This window comes from Prionailurus bengalensis, chromosome A3, assembly GCF_016509475.1.
Source record: "Prionailurus bengalensis isolate Pbe53 chromosome A3, Fcat_Pben_1.1_paternal_pri, whole genome shotgun sequence".
NCBI lineage: Eukaryota > Metazoa > Chordata > Mammalia > Carnivora > Felidae > Prionailurus > Prionailurus bengalensis.
In genome coordinates, this window is record NC_057354.1 from 100518996 (window position 1) to 100539196 (window position 20201).

At 50.2% G+C, this 20201-nt stretch overlaps 1 protein-coding gene across 6 annotated transcripts; it reads left to right on the forward strand.

The window, feature by feature from the left end:
- Positions 1-1643: 1643 nt before the first annotated feature.
- On the forward strand, positions 1644-17860 carry LOC122497121 (antimicrobial peptide NK-lysin-like). Of its 6 annotated transcripts, none has more exons than XM_043603882.1 (5): positions 1644-1916; positions 2419-2522; positions 2970-3053; positions 4192-4360; positions 4992-5159. In XM_043603882.1, exons 1-5 carry the CDS (start codon positions 1865-1867, stop codon positions 4997-4999), a joined length of 417 nt encoding a protein of 138 aa, XP_043459817.1. In that variant the 5' UTR covers positions 1644-1864; the 3' UTR covers positions 5000-5159. The 6 variants fall into 6 exon arrangements, 5 of the variants coding, with proteins under 5 accessions (XP_043459817.1, XP_043459816.1, XP_043459818.1 ...); XM_043603881.1 differs by lacking the exon at positions 4992-5159 and adding an exon at positions 17693-17860 and having other exon boundaries at positions 1652-1916; XM_043603883.1 differs by lacking the exon at positions 4992-5159 and adding an exon at positions 17693-17860 and having other exon boundaries at positions 1660-1916; positions 2973-3053.
- Positions 17861-20201: the final 2341 nt, after the last annotated feature.

Genomic DNA, 20201 nt, shown 5'->3' on the forward strand with positions numbered 1-20201 from the left:
TCCGAAACAGGCTCCAGGCTCTGAGCTGTCAGCACAGAGCCTGACGCGGGGCTCGAACTCACGGACCGTGAGATCATGACCTGAGCTGAAGTCAGACGCTCAACCGACCGAGCCACCCAGGCGCCCCTTATTTCTGATTCTAATAAGAGAGCGACACACACCACCATGTTAAAGTGCTAGAGAAGTCCCCTGGGAGGGAAGCCTATTGCGCCTTCCTAGACCGGCATTTACTCTTGAGAGCAGGAGCCGCCCTGTACTCCCCTCGACAGCACCCGCTGACCTCCCACAGGAGTAACCCTTGTAGAAGTCATGTTGGGGAATGCTGACCCAGGATACCAGCCTACTTCTGCCTGGAACATCCCAGGCTGTGAAACTTCCTCACACACACATGCACACACACACACACACACACACACACACCACTGGGGCCCTGAGAACAGGTGACACTACACCCATTTCACAGGTAAGGGAACTGAGGCTCCAGGAGGTGGAGTATGTAGCTCACGGTGCCCCCAGCTTGTCGGAGGCCTGCTTGCCTGGACTCCACCCTCTTTCCTTCTAGGCAGAAGCTGAGTGGAGAGCAGGGCTCTGAACGGGCTCAGGAAGTAGAGTATTTCAGAGAAAAAGGCCAGGCTGAGGCTCAGCACTAGCCCATGATGGGATTCCCGGGCAGGTGGAAGGCGTGGAGTGGTCCGAGCAGATACTGAAGGGGGCGGGGGGCTGGGAGGTGCTGAGGGGGCCTTGCCAGGTCGTCCTGGCTGCGTGCCTCTGCTGTCTCAGCAGCTGGAGGTGGGAGAAGGTTCTAGTCCAAGCAGGACCCCAGCCGGCCATGTGGCTGAGGTCAGGGCCCCTGTTCTCCGCACCCAGTTTCCTCCTCTGAGCCGCGAAGGAGGTGGGGGAAGGTTGCCAGACAAAAGGTGGGATGCCCAGTTTAATGTGAGTGTCAGGTAAACAGCAAACACATTTCAGTGTGAGCGTATTCCATGCAATCTTTGGGACACACTTACACTAAACAATGACTTATTTTCTGTCTGATAGTGGATGTGACCTGCACAGCCTGTATTTTCATTGCAGATGAGGCCAGTGACCTTCATGGCACAGGTGAGAGGTCAGACCCGGGCCGCTGGGCCTAGATCCCTGTCTGGGGCTCACTTCCTTCGCACGGGCTGTTGTCTCTCCCTATGGACCAGGTGAGGGATGGCTGGGCTGAACCTGGCTCTGAGGGAAAAGCCTGCCTCCGTCATGGTGGCCGGGAGGCTGGTGAGGGGCTGGGGACCCAGGGTGTCTGTGGTGCCCATGCCTGGGGATCACCAAGCCCGAGAGAAGGGCTGGGAGGAGCTGTCTGCATCTACACTGAGGGACCTGTCTCTAAATCTGGAGGAATCTGGTGGTGCTCCATTGGCTGAAATGGTTGGGGGAGAGCAGGGATACAGGAGGTGGCTGGTGGAGGGACACCAGCAGAGACCCCTGGGAGAGGAGGGGAGGGAAGGGGGAAGGGGTGGGAAGCTCCAGGGCCAAGGGCCTACCTGAGACCTCAGGTGCAGGGATTGCTCTGTCCATTAGCTCATCCTGGGGCAGGGTGGGGGGTGCATCATGGCAGCTGCTGCCCTCCAGCACCCCCCACTCACTGGGAAAGCTCTAGCAGTGTGTGTGTGTGGTGGGGGAAGGTGGAAGATAGACAGCGTGGAGTCTCTGAGGAAGCACTCCTCCCCCCACTTCTCCACAAACTGGTGTCTGTGTTTGTGGTAAAGCCAGTGACACGGGGAGGTGCCCTACAAGAGGAGCAGGACCCGGCAAGGTCAGATTGCGAGGCGGCCAGCCACATAAAGCGGGGTGTGGAGGGTGCCTCAGCAGCTGCCCCACCATGACCTCCTGGGCCCTCCTGCTCCTTGCCTCAGTGCTCCTGGCCACCCCGGGTAAGGATGTTTCTCATGCACATCCTGGCACCTTCTTCATAGCAGAGGGTAGGGACAGTCTGGAGACTGGGTTGGGCTGGGCCACCGGATTTGACCTCCTGGGGGAAGGCAAGAGAGAAAGAACGACCTCTGAAAGGAGATGAGGGTAGTGTTCTCTTAGAGCAGCTCCAAATCTTTGTGTGTGTGTGTGTGTGTGAGAGAGAGAGAGAGAGAGAGGACAGAGAGAGATACAGGAAGACAGAAAGGAGTTGCATGGATGGTGGTGGTGGAGGTGGTATAATCTCCTAATGTTTCCAGAAAGAATTGAGAGCATGTCTGTTGTACAGAGACTGGGTCAGAGCAGCTCCAGGATGGAGTGTGAGGACTGGCCCCATGGACCCCTCACAGATCCCTGCTCCTGTCCTGTGCTCTGGCCACCTCCTGGGCTCCCCACCAGCCAGGAGATCTGACCATTCTGTCTCCTTCCTCTTGTGGAGGGATGTTGATGCTGTTTCTTCCCCAGGGCTGACCTTTTGTGGTCTGACCCCTGAGGACCATGACCTGGACATGGCTGACAGGTGTCAGGATGAGCCGTTCTTCCAGATGCTGGCCCAGGAGACGCCCCAGGTTCACTGCTGGCTCCCTGTTCACCTACCACAGGCCCTCCTCATCCTCTCTGTCCTGGGAGCAGCAGGCAGGGCTGCACATCCTTTTGGGAGGAGGGGAGGCAGGGCTGAGGGCTGAAGATGCTGGTTTTGTGCAGGGTGGTGCCTGGGTGGGGGTCTACCTCGGTCTGGCTGGGCCCTACCCAGAGGGTGGTCTGGGGACTGACCAGAGAACAGAAGAGGTGCACGTGCTGGCTGGGTGAGGCTCTGTGGGTGTGGGGAAGGTTCTGGGGTGTCTCAGCCCCACGAAGACTAGCAGGAAGGTGGGCAGGGGCCAGCCAGCCTGCTTCAGGCCCTAAAGAACAGAAGGATCCTAGATGATTCTGCCAGCCTAGGAGACACCAAGGACACTACCAAGTGCTCTTGGGGTGTCTAACACACCATTTTGGGGGTCTTCATTTTCTGACAGCAGAACCTGACTTTAAACCCCTGTGATACCTGTCGTATGATACTTAGTTGGCTGAAGAATTGCGTGGGACTGCAGCGGATTCAGGTAATTTCCTGTGGTTTAAGGAGCCATCTGCCAGCTGGTCAAGGCCATGGTAGGGGTTCCAGACAAGACCCTGAGGAGGGGCTGAACCCTGGTTGGGCTGGACCTTCTCAGCAGGGATCCATGGTTCCTTCCTTTATCTGGGGAGGGACTTCAGAGAATCTCCTGAAGTTGGGAAGCTGTGGGAGAATGAAAGTAGGAGGAAGAGTGTGCATGTTTTCCATCCTATTGTCAAAGGAAACCTGACCCCATAAAAGGTAGGAATCTTTCCCCTTTGGCCCCTCCACATGTGTCCATGGCTGAGTTTTGTGAGTCTGGGTCCAGTGGGGGCCTGGGTCAGGACTAATCAGCCCCAGAGCTATCACTTCCTAACTGCCTGGCTTGGCCAAGTCCTTAATGCTTTCTGAGCCTCAGTTTTCTTTTCTGTTTAGTGGGATGGATCATAATGGCCCCTTGTAAGTTATCGAAGCCCTTTAAAGGAGCTGAGGGGTGGACGAGCTTAGCTCCATGCCTGTCCCTGAGCACCTGCTGAACAAGGGATGTGTTACTACCAAGAAGCCCTGCTTCCCCTCCCTCCCTCCCTCCCTCTGCTTTGTTCCCTGATCCTGCTCAGCTCCCTGGCACTGCAGGGCCCACCCTCAGCCCTGGGACCTCAGCTTTATCCTTCTCCACTGGATGGTGGGAGAAGATAGTTCAAAATTGAATTTGCCAAGGCTCCGAAGTCTTTCCCCTCCTAACCTTCATCACACAGCTCTGTGCACGAGCCCCATCAGGCTGGGACCCAGGAAGCTTGGCAGGCAGAACCCTTCCTGTGGGTCTAGGAGCCGTGGGTGCTGTTCTCCACACAGAAGGCAGGGGCAGGATAATGATGTACAGGGGACTGGGACACTACAGGGTCAACTGTCCTTCTCTCAAGAGCTCCTCCTGGCCAGGCTTGGGCCAGGGCCTTGGTGCCTGGGCATGAGTTCTGATCCCTGCCTCTCTAGCCTCTGCTCCGTGGCCGCCTGGCACCAGGCCCTCCTCCCAGCATGCCCTTGGTCAGGGTGCCCAGGGCCTAGAGCTGCTGGGGTCTGAAGGGGGGCTGACCCCAGCAGAGCTCACCTGATTCCTCTATCTGGTTATGGTGCTGTTGCTGCTGTAGATGACCATTGAAAAGGCTGCGGAACTGGTGTGCTCTCAATTTCCTTTGGTGGAAAATATCTGCAAAGAAACCATCAACAAGTATGTAAATGACATCGTCCAGAGTATCCTGAATGCTCCACCCCGCCAGGATATCTGTGTGACATTGAGGCTGTGCAAGTGTCAAGTAGGTGAGTGTAGAGGTGACTGCAGTGACCCCTTTCTGGAGGGCCCAGATCTCGTTCCCAACTATGTGCAACAATGTTTAAAAACACGGAAATACGTCTGTCATAGGGAGCTTCATAAAGCAGCTCATATATGTCCCTCTAAGCTTCCATGTGGTGACACGTTACTTCCCCCCACTGTGTGGAAAGTCTGGAGACTATGGGTAGGTGGGCTGTAGTTGGAAACGGTTGAGAAATACTCATTAAGAAGAGGTTGGGCTTTGGGCACCTGGGTGACTCACTTGGTTGAACATCTGGCCCTTGATCTCAGCTCAGGTCTTGACCTCAGGGTCATGAGTTCAAGTTCTGCATTGGGCTCCGCATTGGATGCGAAGTCTACTTAAAAAAGAAAAAGATGGGGTGCCGGGGTGGCTCAGTCGGTTGGGTGTCTGACTTCGGCTCAGGTCATGATCTCGTGGTTTGTGAGTTCAAGCCCTGCGTTGGACTCTGTGGTGAAGCCCCACAACCCACACAAACCCCTGACTGGGTTCCAGGATGTGACTCCAGGTGTGCTCAGTAGGGACAGGTGGCTCTAGTCCCCATATCCCCCAGACAACACACACCCCTGCCCACTTCTCTGCTCTTGTCTCCACTCCAGGTCTCTGAGCCTCTGGGGTCTCTGATGCCACCCTGAGGAGAAGCACAGAGTCTCCAACGACCACCACCTGCTTCTGCCCTCCCAAATCCAGAGCCGACCCTCCAGTGTCTCTCAGTTAACTTCTCATTGCCTTCCCCTGCAAGAGAATAAATGTCATGCAAGCTTTTAGCCACAGCTTCTTTTCCTTTGGTGGACTTGAAGGGAGGGGCTCAGAGGCATGCTTGGGTGACTCATGAGTTCATTCAATCAATGGTTATTGTTTGTCGCATACTCTGTTCCAGAGGCTAGGGATCTGGTGGTGAACAAGTCAACCTTAGCAGCTCTTACACATACGTTCATGAAATACTTATGAACAGTCACTAGAGAGACACACACTCCTCTGAGAGCCTGGGGTACACAGTGGATGTACCCCCAGAAGCTCCCAGACCATGAGGAAGAGTAGCAGGGTTGTAGGTAAGAGTGTTCTTGGTCATAAGGAAACAGAAACCCACTCTTTGCTTCTCTCTGCAGGGAGCCTTCTTTTGCTGTTTTGGGGGAAGTGTGTTATCTAGGATTTTTTTGATTGGAAGCAATGAAAGTTCATTTTTTTTAAGTTTATTTGTTTATTCCAAGAGAGAGAGCAAGCATGCATGTGGGGTGATGGAACAGAGAGAGGGAGAGAGATAGAATCCCAAGCAGACTCCTCACTGTCAGCACAGAGACTGATGCGGGGCTCGAACTCATGACAGACATACAAGCTGTTTCTGTTTTTGTTTTTTGTTTTTTGTTTTTTAGTGTTTACTTATTTTTGAGAGAGAAAGAGAGAGAGAGACAAAATGTGATTGGGGGAGGGTCAGAGAGAGAGAGGGAAACAGAGAATCTGAAGCAGGCTCCTAGGCTCTGAGCTGTCAGCACTGAGTCTGATGCAGGGCTTGAACTCATGAACTGTGAGATCATGACCTGAGCTGAAGTCAGATGCTCAACCGATTGAGACATCCAGGCACCCCTAAGCTCTTTCTGGTTTAAATAAAAAAGGTAGTTTATTCGTTCAAATTATTAAGCAGTCCATAGACAGTTTCAGGCACAGAATGATCCAGAAATGAGTGGTGCCACAATAGCTCCAGTCCTCTTTCTCTGTAATTCTCTCATGTCTTCACACCTGTGTATAGTGAGATTGATCTCAGGCTACCTTTCTTCTGGGCAACAGCCATGGCCACATTGGTCCCAGCTTTACATTTTACAGTATGTCATCAAAAGGGAGAGTTCATTGGCAGCTTCTCTGCAGTACCTTCGTTGGAAGACAATGCAAGCTTCTTTTCCAGAAGTCCCATAAGAACATCTCTGTTCTCATTGGCATGAATGGGTCAGGTGCTCATTTGCAACCCATCACTCTGTTCCAAGAGCATGAGCTACACAGCTTAGAATGAGCCAAGTCAGGTCACCCCCAGGGGCTGAGTCAGGGTTTTTCACACCCAATCACTTGGATGAGAATGGACACGAAAATCTGGGAAGATAATATTATTGGGAGAGGGAAATGGACGTTGGCCATCACAAAGAGAAATAGTGTATCTATCAGGTTACAATAAAAAAAGCTATTGAAAGAAACTCTCAATGGTGAGATCTGGGGCCATTAGATTATTCAAATGAATAAAAACAACAGTATATTCACCCCTTGTGTAAACTAGAGTCCATGAATTCAGGTAGATAGAAAAAATAAATTAATAAATGAGGGGAAAGAGAAAGTGTTACATTACTGCAGAATGCCAAATGATAAATGTAGATGTAATTGCAATCTATGTTTCCACAAATACTTCTGTTGGTATTAATTACTAATTTGCATGATTAATTAACGAAGCCATGGAGAATCCTAGCAGACAGGTGATAAACACTTTCTGTTCCTCCTGCCCCAAATGCACAAATCCTAAGGAAACCTCAGACAAACCCAAACTGACTTCCTCCAAGTAGCGGGCCCGTACTCTACAAAAATGCCAAGGTCATGAAAGAGAAGAAAAGATGGAGAAAGTGTGCCAGATCAAAGGAGACTAAGCAGATACTTGATGTAATTGTAAACAGATGACCCCGCTGTGGACCTAGACCTGTAAAGGACATGATTGGGGTAATCTATGAGATTCCTTGCAGTCTGCAATGATACTGTTGTGCCAATGTTAGTGTCCTGGTGTTGATGGTCGTGCTAGCTTCTGTAGGACGGTGTCCTTCTTGTAAGGCAATGCACCCTGAAGAATTAAGGGGGTCATGGGGGCATCATGAAGCCAATCTGCTGCAAACGGTTCAGAAGAAATGGTAATATGCACATACAAGCAGACTATGATGAGAAACACACTGCATACATGTAGTGAAACGTTACCAGTGGGGGAATCTGGTTAAGATGAAAAGGAGCTCTCTGTTGTGGAGTTACAGCTTTTCTCTACATTGGACACGATTTTAAAAGAAAAGAAATGACTTGTAGGAATTTGACCTTAGCAAACGGGTGGATGGCGGAGACATTTGCTGTTGGGAAAGACATTTGGACAGGTGGATCTGGAGAGGATAAGGAAGAGCTCTGCTTTGACCCGAAGAAGTGTGTCTATTCCATATGCAGGTGGAGGTGTCAAGAGGGGAGGGTGTCTGGGCCAAGGCCACATTTGAAGTCCTTGAACTGGATGTGATGGACAGGGAGAAGGTGCAGAAGGATAACATTGCTGTCTGAGGACAGAAGGGACTAGTCAACACGTGGAGGCCTGGTTGTGGGGTGGTGGGGGGAGGAGGAACCCTCAAGGAGATCAGGAGGGAGGAGCCAGCAAGATAGGAGGAACACCAGACAAGGGGCCAAGGAGCCAAGAGAACAGAACAGCCCAGGAACGAGGAATGGCTGACTACATCCAGTGCTGATGGGAGTCAAGACAGTAGAGGATGGAGGGCTGGCCACTGGCTTTTGGGGCCTTTGGGCGGTGCTGACCTTAGTCAGAGGGTTTCAGTGCTAGGAGGAGATCATGCCCATGTGGAGGGGGAGTGAAGGATGTGATGTCAGCAGGCATGGACAGATTTATGACGGGGTTCATGTCAAGAGTTGGAGAGAAGTGGGGCAGAGCTGGAGGCCATGCAAAATTAGAGGTGGAGTCTGCGATTAAGGTGTTTACATGGGGATGAGAATGGCCCTGGGAGGGGGGAGAGGCCCATGGTGCAGGACAGAACCGAGGGAACAGGCAGGGAACGTCTTGAGGTGGGAGCGGAGGGGTCCAGGGCACATGGAGCGTCAGCACAGACTTCCAAAGGTGGGAGCTTTGGGAAGGTGGCCTCACCCTTAGGGATAAAAGCTGGTAAAGGCCAGAGGCCAAGCCAGCTCCTGTAGCCTGTCAGGAGGGAGCGTGAGTGCACTGGCTTCATAATCCAGACTCCACTGGGGGTACCTGCTCACCGCCAGGCCCTTCTCAGTTCTCTACCATTCCCCTGTCACCCACCCAACAGCCCAGGACAGCAAGCCTGTGTCATGTGACATCCCTCCCTCCAGGCCACGTCGACCCCTGACCCAAGCTGGAGCAAATGACTCCCTCCTGGGAAGTTGGAATTGCCCCATCCTGGTGCAGACCCCTTCGCCCTGGCCAGGCTCTGCATCTGTCTCTGGGTGGTCTTCAGACTTCCTTCTGCCTTGGCTCCCCCATCCCTTCTGGACAGGGCAGCCCCAGGCTCTTTCCAAACCACAACAACCACATCTCCTCACTTTCCAGTGGCTTCTCTCAGAGCTTGGGACAAGTCCCTACTGTGTGTCACACCCTGGTGTCAGAATAGGAAACAAATGAAATAAAGACCCTTACCACAAGCACCTGCCAATCTACAAACGACTAGTAATAGCACATGAAATTTACCTAGCACCCTAACTCCCCTCTGTTTGTAGAAGAAGCAACAATTATTCATTTTATTAACTGGCATTGCCTGAGAGCCTGTCCTGTGGCCTCCTGTGTGATGAGGTGGGAAGGATGCAGAAGGAAGTTCTAATGCACAGGGAGGTTGGTGGTTATCTCAAGGCGAAGCGCTTGTGTGCAATGTGAACCACCTCCTTCTATCAGGGACGCTATTTTTTCATTGCTGTAAGAAACTCATAACAGAATTTACCATCTTCTCAATTTTTAAATGTACACGCAGCAGTGTTGTGTATATTCACACTCTTGTGATGCAGACATCTGGGACTTTTTCATATCACAACATTGAAAGTCCATACTTACTATTAAGCCACAACTCTCCTTTTCCCTCCCTCTGTCCTAGCCTGGAAACCACCATTCTACTTTTATTCTATGAATTTGACGACTCTCGACACCTTGTATAAATGGAATCATGTAGTATTTATCTTTTTGTGACTGGCCTTTTCACTTATCCTAGTGTCCTCAATGTTCATCCATGTTATGGCATTTGACATGATTTTTTCTTTTTAAGGTTGAATAATATATGGGTGTGTGTGTGTGTGTGTGTATCACATTTTGTCTATCCGTTCACCTGTCCATGGACACCTGGTTCCTCTCACCTCTTGGGTATTGTGAATAGTGCTGCTATGAACACGGGAATGCACAGATCTCTTCGTGATCCTGCTTTCAATTCCTTCATTAAATACCACACGTGGGATTTCTGACTCATATGGTAGTGTTACTTTCAATTTTTTGAGGAACCACCCTATTGCTTTGCACAGCGGTTTTACAATTTTACCACAGTGCATGCTTTCTCCACATCTTCACCAACATTTGTAATTTTCTATTTTTGGATAACAGCAATTTGAACAGCTATCTCATTGTGGTGTCAACTTGCATTTCCTTAAGGATTATTGATGTTGAGCATTTTTTGTATGTTTATTAGCCATTGGTGTGTCTTGTGGGGAGGGTGTCTACTCAAAGTCGTTTTCACACTTTTAAATTGAGTGATTTGATGTTTGTTGTTGAGTTTTAACAGTTTTTTGTATATTCTGGTTATTAGCCCATTATTTGAGAATGATTTGCAAGTATTTTCTCCCATTCCATAAACTGCCTTTGCACCTAGTCAATTGTGCCATTTGATGCATAAAATACTTAAGTTGACAAAACACTATTTATTTTGCCCTTGTTGCATTTCTTGGTGTCATATCTAAGAAATCATTGCCAAATCCAAAGTCATGCATCTTTTATGTTTTCTTTTAGGGGTTTTTTACTTGTGGGCTTCAACGTAGATCTTTAATTCATTTCTCATGACTTTTGTATACGGTGGAAAGTAAGATTCTACCTTCATTCTTCTCCATGGGTCTATTCAGCTTTTCCAGCACCATGTTTTGAAGATGTTTAAATTTCTATTTAAAAAAAAATTTTTTTTAACATTTATTTATTTTTGAAAGAGAGAGAGATAGAGTGTGAGCAGAGGGCAGACAGAGAGAAAGGGAGACACAGAATCAGAAGCAGGCTCCAGGCTCTGAGCTGTCAACACAGAGCCTGACATGGGGCTCGAACTCATGAGCGGTGAGATCATGACCTGAGCTGAAGTCAGATGCCTAACCGACTGAGCTATCCAGGTGCCCCTTAAACTCCTTTTATGAGCACTTTCTTCACATGGTCTTGCAGAAGATGGTTAGCAGGACAGCATTTTCTCAAAAGTGGTCCACACATTAGGTTTCCATATGAGTAGAAAGGTTATCCTTTTTTAAAATGTTTATTTATTTTTGAGAGAGAGAGAGACAGAGCATGAGTGAGTGAGGGGCAGAGAGAGAGGGAGACACATAATCAGAAGCAGGCTATAGGCTCTGAGCTGTCAGTACAGAGCCCAGTGTGGGGCTCGAACTCACAAACCGTGAGATCATCACCTGGGCCAAAGTCAGATGCTTAACCAACTGAGGCACCCAGGTGCCCCTATGATGCTTTTTTTTTTTTAAAGATTTTTTAATGAGTTTTAAAGATATTTTATGTATTTATTTTGAGAGAGAGAGAGCGAGAGAGCGAGAGTGAGAGAGAGCAAATGAGCACATGCAGAGGAGGGGCAGAGAGAAAGAGAGAGAATCGCAAGCAGGTTCTTAGCTGTCAGCACAGAGCTGGACATGGGGCTCAATCCCACCAACGGTGAGATTGTGACCTGAGCCGAAACTAAGAGTCAGATGCTAAACCAGCTGAGCCACCCAAGGTCCCCAAGGTTATGATGCTTTTTAAGTGAAGCCTGTTAGCATGCTTTTACAGAGATTTTACAATAATTACACAAAAACAGTCTCCAACTAAGATTGATCATCTTTACTCACATAAAATATAGTTAGAGGCCTAGTTCCTACCACAGATTAATTTTAATCCAGCAAAATCTAGTGTTGGACAGTCTGAATCACTTTGAAAATGGAGATCTGTGGCATCGACACATTCTGTTTTGATTCTTTGTCATTCTTGTTGAATTCCTTACTATTTTCTAAGTACAGGATGATATTGTCTGCTAATAGAAATAGCTGTCAATCGTCCTTTCTAATCTGGATGGATTTTTTTTCATATTTTCTAACTTAATTTTCCTGGGAAACATCGTCAGTGCAATATTGAATAGATGTTCCAAGAGCAGACATCCTTGTTTTCTTCCTGGTCTTTGGGGGAAAGTATTTAGGCTTTCATCATGAAGTAGGATGTCAGCTGGGGGAATTTTGTAGATGTCATGTACCATGTTGCAGAAAATCTCATCTATTCCACTAGTGTGTTTTCATGTGAAGGGATATTGAATTTTGTCAAATGATATTTCTGTATTCATTGAAAGGATCATATGGTTTTTCTTGTTTGTTGTATTTTTTAAAATGTTTTATTTATTTATTTTGAGAGAGCGAGGGAGAGAGAGAGAGAGAGAGAGAGAGAATGTGTGCATAAGCAGGGGAGGGGCAGAGAGAGAGAGAGGGAGACACAGAATCTGAAGCAGGCTCCCGTCTCTGAGCTCTCAGTGCAGAGTCCAACATGGGGACTGAACCCATGAACCGTGAGATCATGACCTGAGCCGAAGTTGGCGCTAAACCAACTGAGTCACCCAGGTGCCCCTGGGGTGTTGTTGTTTGTTTGTTTTTGTATTGATATGGTGAATTATAGGAATTGATGTTAAATCCCCTTGTATCCCAGATAAAGTCTAATTTGTCGGTCATAGTACAGATTTTTTATGTCTTACTGGATTCAGTTTGCTAAAATTCTGTAGAGGATTAATGCATCCTTATTCATAGGCAATATTATTCTGCCAGGTGTGTTTCTTCATTTTCTTTTTCTGGTTTTGGCATCCAGGCATCATATTTTATTTTTTGGAAAATTTTCAATGGGGGAATATTAATTCTTCTTCTAATGTTAGAATTCATTTGTGAAGATATCTGTCGAGGGATTTCCTTTGTGGGTAGTTTTTGAACTATGAGTTCAACCTCTTTACTAATTTATTATAGGACTATTCACACTTTCCATTCTTTTCAGTTTGTTTCAGTAGTTTATAGAAATGTGTCCATTTTAGTATAAGCTGTCCTATAAAGTAACATACAATTGTTCATAGTATAAACATTATCCTCTCTGTAAGGTCAGTCAAAATGTCCCTTCTTTTATTTTGATTCTAATAAGAGGGTGACACATACTACCATGCTGAAGTGCTGAGAAGTTCCCTTAGAGGGAGCCTGTTGCACCTTCCTAGACCGGCATTTACTCTTGAGAGCAGGAACCCCTCTACTCCCCTCGACAGCACCTGCTCACCTCCCATGGGAGGAGGCCTCACAGAAGTCACACTGGGGAATGCTGACCCAGCCTACCTGGCACATCGCAGGCTGTAAAGCTTCCTCACCCACACACACACGTCACTGGGGCCCTGTGAACAGGTGACACTACACCCATTTCACAGGTAAGGGAACTGAGGCTCCAGGAGGTGGAGTATGTAGCTCACGGTGCCCCCAGCTTGTCAGAGGCCTGCTTGCCTGGACTCCACCCTCTTTCCTTCTAGGCAGAAGCTGAGCGGAGAGCAGGGCTCTGAATGGGCTCAGGAAGTAGAGTATTTCAGAGAAAAAGGGCAGGCTGAGGCTCAGCACTAGCCCATGATGGGATTCCCGGGCAGGTGGAAGGTGTGGAGTGGTCCCAGCAGATACTGAAGGGTAACAGGAGGCTGGGAGGTGCTGAGGGGGCCTTGCCAGGTTGTCCTGGCTGCGTGCCTCTGCCGTCTCAGCAGCTGGAGGTGGGAGAAGGTTCTAGTCCAAGCAGGACCCCAGCCGGCCCCGTGGCTGAGGTCAGGGCCCCTGCTCTCCGCATCCAGTTTCCTCCTCTGAGCCGCGAAGGAGGTGGGGGAAGGTTGCCAGACAAAAGGTGGGATGCCCAGTTTAATGTGAGTGTCAGGTAAACAGCAAACACATTTCAGTGTGAGCGTATTCCATGCAATCTTTGGGACACACTTACACTAAACAATGACTTATTTTCTATCTGATAGTGGATGTGACCAGCACAGCCTGTATTTTCATTGCAGATGAGGCCAGTGACCTTCATGGCACAGATGAGGGGCCAGACCCGGGAGTTGGGACTAGATCCCTGTCCGGGGCTCACTTCCTTCTCAAGGGGTGTCTTTCCCTATGGACCAGGTGAGGGACGGCTGGGCTGAACCTGGCTCTGAGGGAAAAGCCTGCCTCCGTCATGGTGGCCGGGAGGCTGGTGAGGGGCTGGGGACCCAGGGTGTCTGCGGTGCCCATGCTCGGGGATCACCAAGTCCGAGAGCAGGGCTGGGAGGAGCTGTCTGCATCTACACTGAGGGACCTGTCTCTAAATCTGGAGGAATCTGGTGGTGCTCCATTGGCTGAAATGGTTGGGGGAGAGCAGGGATACAGGAGGTGGCTGGTGGAGGGACACCAGCATAGACCCTTGGGAGAGGAGGGGAGGGAAGGGGGAGGGGTGGGAAGCTCCAGGGCCAAGAGCCTACCTGAGACCTCAGGTGCAGGGATTGCTCTGTCCATTAGCTCATCCTGGGGCAGGGTGGGGGGTGCATCATGGCAGCTGCTGCCCTCCAGCACCCCCCACTCACTGGGAAAGCTCTAGCAGTGTGTGTGTGTGGTGGGGGAAGGTGGAAGATAGACAGCGTGGAGTCTCTGAGGAAGCACTCCTCCCCCCACTTCTCCACAAACTGGTGTCTGTGTTTGTGGTAAAGCCAGTGACACGGGGAGGTGCCCTACAAGAGGAGCAGGACCCGGCAAGGTCAGATTGCGAGGCGGCCAGCCACATAAAGCGGGGTGTGGAGGGTGCCTCAGCAGCTGCCCCACCATGACCTCCTGGGCCCTCCTGCTCCTTGCCTCAGTGCTCCTGGCCACCCCGGGTAAGGATGTTTCTCATGCACATCCTGGCACCTTCTTCATAGCAGAGGGTAGGGACAGTCTGGAGACTGGGTTGGGCTGGGCCACCAGATTTGACCTCCTGGGGGAAGGCAAGAGAGAAAGAACAACCTCTGAAAGGAGATGAGGGTAGTGTTCTCTTAGAGCATCTCCAAATCTGTGTGTGTGTGTGTGTGTGTGTGTGTGTGTGAGAGAGAGAGAGAGAGAGAGGACAGAGAGGGATACAGGAAGACAGAAAGGAGTTGCATGGATGGTGGTGGTGGAGGTGGTATAATCTCCTAATGTTTCCAGAAAGAATTGAGAGCATGTCTGTTGCACAGAGACTGGGTCAGAGCAGCTCCAGGATGGAGTGTGAGGACTGGCCCCCCGGACCCCTCACAGATTCCTGCTCCTGTCCTGTGCTCTGGCCACCTCCTGGGCTCCCCACCAGCCAGGACATCTGACCATTCTGTCTCCTTCCTCTTGTGGAGGGATGTTGATGCTGTTTCTTCCCCAGGGCTGACCTTTTGTGGTCTGACCCCTGAGGACCATGACCTGGACATGGCTGACAGGTGTCAGGATGAGCCGTTCTTCCAGATGCTGGCCCAGGAGACGCCCCAGGTTCACTGCTGGCTCCCTGTTCACCTACCACAGGCCCTCCTCATCCTCTCTGTCCTGGGAGCAGCAGGCAGGGCTGCACATCCTTTTGGGAGGAGGGGAGGCAGGGCTGAGGGCTGAAGATGCTGGTTTTGTGCAGGGTGGTGCCTGGGTGGGGGTCTACCTCGGTCTGGCTGGGCCCTACCCAGAGGGTGGTCTGGGGACTGACCAGAGAACAGAAGAGGTGCACGTGCTGGCTGGGTGAGGCTCTGTGGGTGTGGGGAAGGTTCTGGGGTGTCTCAGCCCCACGAAGACTAGCAGGAAGGTGGGCAGGGGCCAGCCAGCCTGCTTCAGGCCCTAAAGAACAGAAAGATCCTAGATGATCTACCAGCCTAGGAAGCACAAAAGCCACCTGCCAAGGGCTCTTCGGGTGTTTGAGAAACCACCTTGGGGGCTTCCTTTCTTCACAGAGGGACCTGCTGAACAAAACTGAAGGGCTGATTTACAACTGTTGGCCATCTTGGAAGATAATGTCTCTGCTGAAGAAAATGGTGGGAGAGGAGGCCAGTCAGGTGAGGACTTGTGGTTTGTGGAGCCCCCTGCAGGCTGGTCAGCACTGTGGGTGGGTGGGGTCAGGGGACTGGGGAGGGGCTGAATCCTGGTTGGGCCAGAGCTTCTCAGCTTGGGATATTCGTCCCCTCCCCCCCCCCCCCCACTTCAGTGTGGAGATTCCTCCAGAGAATCCCCAGAAATTGTGTAGCTCTGAGAGCTGGTATGCAGGTGCAAGAGTGTTCCTGTTTCCATCCCATTGTCAAAGGAGACTTGCTGCCAGAGAAGGTTAGGAATCCTTCCCCTGCAGCCCCACCACATGAGTACATGGCAGAGCTTTGTGACGCTGGGTCCAAGACTGATCAATCTGAGATCTGCCCCTTCCTAGCTACATGGCTGGGCCAAGTCCTTAATGCTTTCTGAGCCTCAGTGCAATGGGATTGTGCTTGGCATGGGTCACATAAGTTGCCTCAGCCTTTAAAGGAGCTGAGGGGGTGGGACAAGCTTAGCTCCATGCCTGGCCCTGAGCAAGTGCTGGACCAGGGGATGTGTTTCTACCAAGAAGCCCTGCTTCCCCCTCCCTGCCTCCCTCTGCTTTGTTCCCTGATCCTGCTCAGCTCCCTGGCGCTGCAGGGCCCACCCTCAGCCCTGGGACCTCAGCTTTATCCTTCTCCACTGGATGGTGGGAGAAGATAGTTCAAAATCGAATTTGCCAAGGCTCCGAGATCTTTCCCCTCCTAACCTTCGTCACACAGCCCTGTGCATGAGCCCCATCAGGCTGGGACCCAGGAAGCTTACCTGACAGAACCCTGTCTCTTCAGCCTCTGCTTCCATGGCCACCTGGCACCAGCTCCTCACTCCCAGCATGCCCAGGGGCAGAGATGACCAGGGCCTAGAGCTGTGGGGCCTGCAAGGGGGCTGCCCTGGGCAGAGCTCACCTCTTTCCCGTGTCCTGCTCTGTCACCACTGCTGCCACAGGAAACCATGAAAGGGGCTGTATTCCTGGTGTGCATGGAGGTGATGTTGCTGAGAGGTTTCTGCATGAGAATGGTGTCCAGATTCATTAGACTCATCTCCCAGGCATCCTTCGTGGCAAAACTCCCAGGGAAATCTGTGTGACACTCAGAATATGCTGCCATCAGGTAGGTGAGTGCAGAGGTGACAACAGGGACTCATTCCTCGAGGGGCCCCATCACCTTTTCAAGCATATGTGACATTTTAAAAGCATAAAAATACATCTGTCATAGAACTTCATAAGCAGCTCATACATGTCCCTCCAAGTTTCCTTGTGGTGACATAGAACCCCTATTGCCAACATAGGAAAGTGTGGTGAAGTTGGATAGGAGGGCTGTAGCTAGAAATGTTGGAGAAATGCTCGTTGGGCTTTTGGGGCACCTGGGTGGCTCAGTCGGTTAAGTGTCCGACTCTTGGTTTTAGTTCAGATCATGATCTCACGGTTTGTGGGATTGAAACCTAACTCGGTCTCTGTGCTGTGCAGAGCTTGCTTGGGATTCTCTCTTTGTCTCTCTCTTCTATGCCCCTCCCCTTGTTCTCTTTCTCTCTCAAATAAATAAACATTAAAAAAAAAAAAGCTTGGGCTTTTTATACAAGGCAATTCTGGGGTGACATTGGCCCCCATCTCTCCTCACCTATGTGACCTTTGTCAGGTAGCTTAACCTCTATGAGCTTGAATTTCCTTCCCTGTGAAGGGGATAGGAATCTGTATTTCTGATTTTCAACAAGGATTCAATGAAATGATTACGTGTAAGGAGATTAAGACCAAGCAAGCGACCTCAGACTGGGATATTCAAAGACATCAGAGCCCTGATTGAACTCCCATCCCTCGGCCTAGTATGGGATCCCTGGGCATCAGAGAGACAGGTCACATCTTTGCCCAGGACACTAGGGACCTGAGAGCTGAGCTCAGGAACCCCGCTGGCAGGGAGGGCTCTCAGTCTCTCCCTCCAGGGCTGCTCAGCTGTGCCCGCAGATCAGGCCACGGCTGCAGCACATGGGCCGGGAAGGGCCCCTGATTGGCTCTGGCAGCTCGTGTAGCCCTGACTGAGGCTGTGGGACTTGATGCCGGCAGATCGGGGGTCACCTCATATTTTGAGGTCCCCACCATTTCCTGCGATTAGAGTCTGCGGTTTTCATCTCTGAAGCCCCACAACCCACACAAACCCCTGACTGGGTTCCAGGCTGTGACTCCAGGTGTGCTCAGTAGGGACAGGTGGCTCTAGTCCCCATATTCCCCGGACAACACACACCCCTGCCCACTTCTCTGCTCTTGTCTCCACTCCAGGTCTGTGAGCCTCTGGGGTCTCTGACCCCACCCTGGGGAGAAGCACAGAGTCTCCCACAACGACCACCTGCTTCTGCCCTCCCAGATCCAGAGCCGACCCTCCAGTGTCTCTCAGCTAACTTCTCATTGCCTTCCCCTGCAAGAGAATAAATGCCATGCAAACTTTTAGCCACAGCTTCTTTTCCTTTGGTGGACTTGAGGGGAGGGGCTCCAAGGCATGCTTGGGTGACTCATGCATTCGTTCAATCAATGGTTATTGTTTGTCCCACACTATTCTAGACGCTAGGGATTTCATGCCGAACTGGTCAATGTTAGCAGCCCTTACAAAGATGGTCATGAAATACGTATGGACAGTCACTACAGAGACACACACTCCTCTGAGAGCCTGGGGTACACAGTGGATGTACCCCCAGAAGCTCCCAGACCATGAGGAAGAGTAGCAGGGTTGTAGGTAAGAGTGTTCTTGGTCATAGGGCACAGAAACCCACCCTTTGCTTCTCTCTTCAGGGAGTCTTCTTTTGCTGTTTTGGGGGGTATATTATTTCAGGTTCTTTGGTTGCAAGCAACAGAAGTCTTAGCTCATTCTGGGTAAATAAAAAGGCAATTTATTGGGTCAAATCATTTAGCAGTCCATAGATAGCTTCAGGCACAGAATGACCCAGAAATGAGTGGTGTCCCCAGAGGTCCAGTCCTGCCATTCTCTCAGGTCTTCCCACCACTGTATAATGAGACTGATCTCAGCTAGCTTCCTTCTGGCTGCAGCCATGGCCACATTGGTCCAAACTTTACATTTTACAGTATGTCATCAAGAGGGAAAGAGAGTCCTTTGGTAGCCCCTCTGCCCTTGGGAGAGAATGGAAGCTTCTTTCCTAGAAGCCCCATCAGACATCTCCTGTGTTCTCATTGGCCCAAATGGGGCAGGTGTCATCTGGACACAAACAGTATGCTCCAAGGGAATGGGACACACAGATTAGCATGAGCCAAATCAGGGCGCCCTTCTGGTGCTGAGGCAGGGTTTATACCACCCAATTGTTTGGGTGAGAATAGACATGAAAATCTTTAAGACATTGTTATGGGGAGTGGGGCAAAGGAATACTGGCCATGATAAGGAGTAATAGTGTACCAGTCACAGATGAATCATAAAAGTATTTCAAGGACTCCCAGTGGTAAGATCTGGGGCCATTTTACTACAAAAATAGATAACGATAGCACATTATAAGCCATTAGGTAGATTAGATCCATGAATTTCTACAAATACTAAATTAATAAATGAGGAGAAAGGGAAAGTGTTACATTACTGCAGAATGCCAAATGATAAATGTAGATGTAATTGAAGTCTATGTTTCCACAAATACTTCTGTTGGTATTAATTACTAATTTGCATGATTAATTAACGAAGCCATGGAGAATCCTAGCAGACAGGTGATAAACACTTTCTGTTCCTCCTGCCCCAAATGCACAAATCCTAAGGAAACCTCAGACAAACCCAAACTGACTTCCTCCAAGTAGCGGGCCCGTACTCTACAAAAATGCCAAGGTCATGAAAGAGAAGGAAAGATGGAGAAAGTGTGCCAGATCAAAGGAGACTAAGCAGATACTTGAGGTAATTGTAAACAGATGACCCCACTGTGGACCTAGACCTGTAAAGGACATGATTGGGTAATCTATGAGATTCCTTGCACTCTGCGATGATACTGTTGTGCCAATGTTAGTGTCCTGGTGTTGATGGTCGTGCTAGCTTCTGTAGGACGGTGTCCTTCTTGTAAGGCAATGCACCCTGAAGAATTAAGGGGGTCATGGGGGCATCATGAAGGCAATCTGCTGCAAATGGTTTAGAAGAAATGCTAATATGTACGTACAGGCAGACTATGATGAGACACACACCGCATACATGTAGTGAAACGTTACCAGTGGGGGAATCTGGTTAAGATGAAAAGGAGCTCTCTGTTGTAGAGTTACAGCTTTTCTCTACATTGGACACGATTTTAAAAGAAAAGAAATGACTTGTAGGAATTTGACCTTAGCAAACGGGTGGATGGCGGAGACATTTGCTGTTGGGAAAGACATTTGGACAGGTGGATCTGGAGAGGATAAGGAAGAGCTCTGCTTTGACCCGAAGAAGTGTGTCTATTCCATATGCAGGTGGAGGTGTCAAGAGGGGAGGGTGTCTGGGCCAAGGCCACATTTGAAGTCCTTGAACTGGATGTGATGGACAGGGAGAAGGTGCAGAAGGATAACATTCCTGTCTGAGGACAGAAGGGACTAGTCAACACGTGGAGGCCTGGTTGTGGGGTGGTGGGGGGAGGAGGAGCCCTCAAGGAGATCGGGAGGGAGGAGCCAGCGAGATAGGAGGAACACCAGACAAGGGGCCAAGGAGCCAAGAGAACAGAACAGCCCAGGAACGAGGAATGGCTGACTACGTCCAGTGCTGATGGGAGTCAAGACAGTAGAGGATGGAGGGCTGGCCACTGGCTTTTGGGGCCTTTGGGCGGTGCTGACCTTAGTCAGA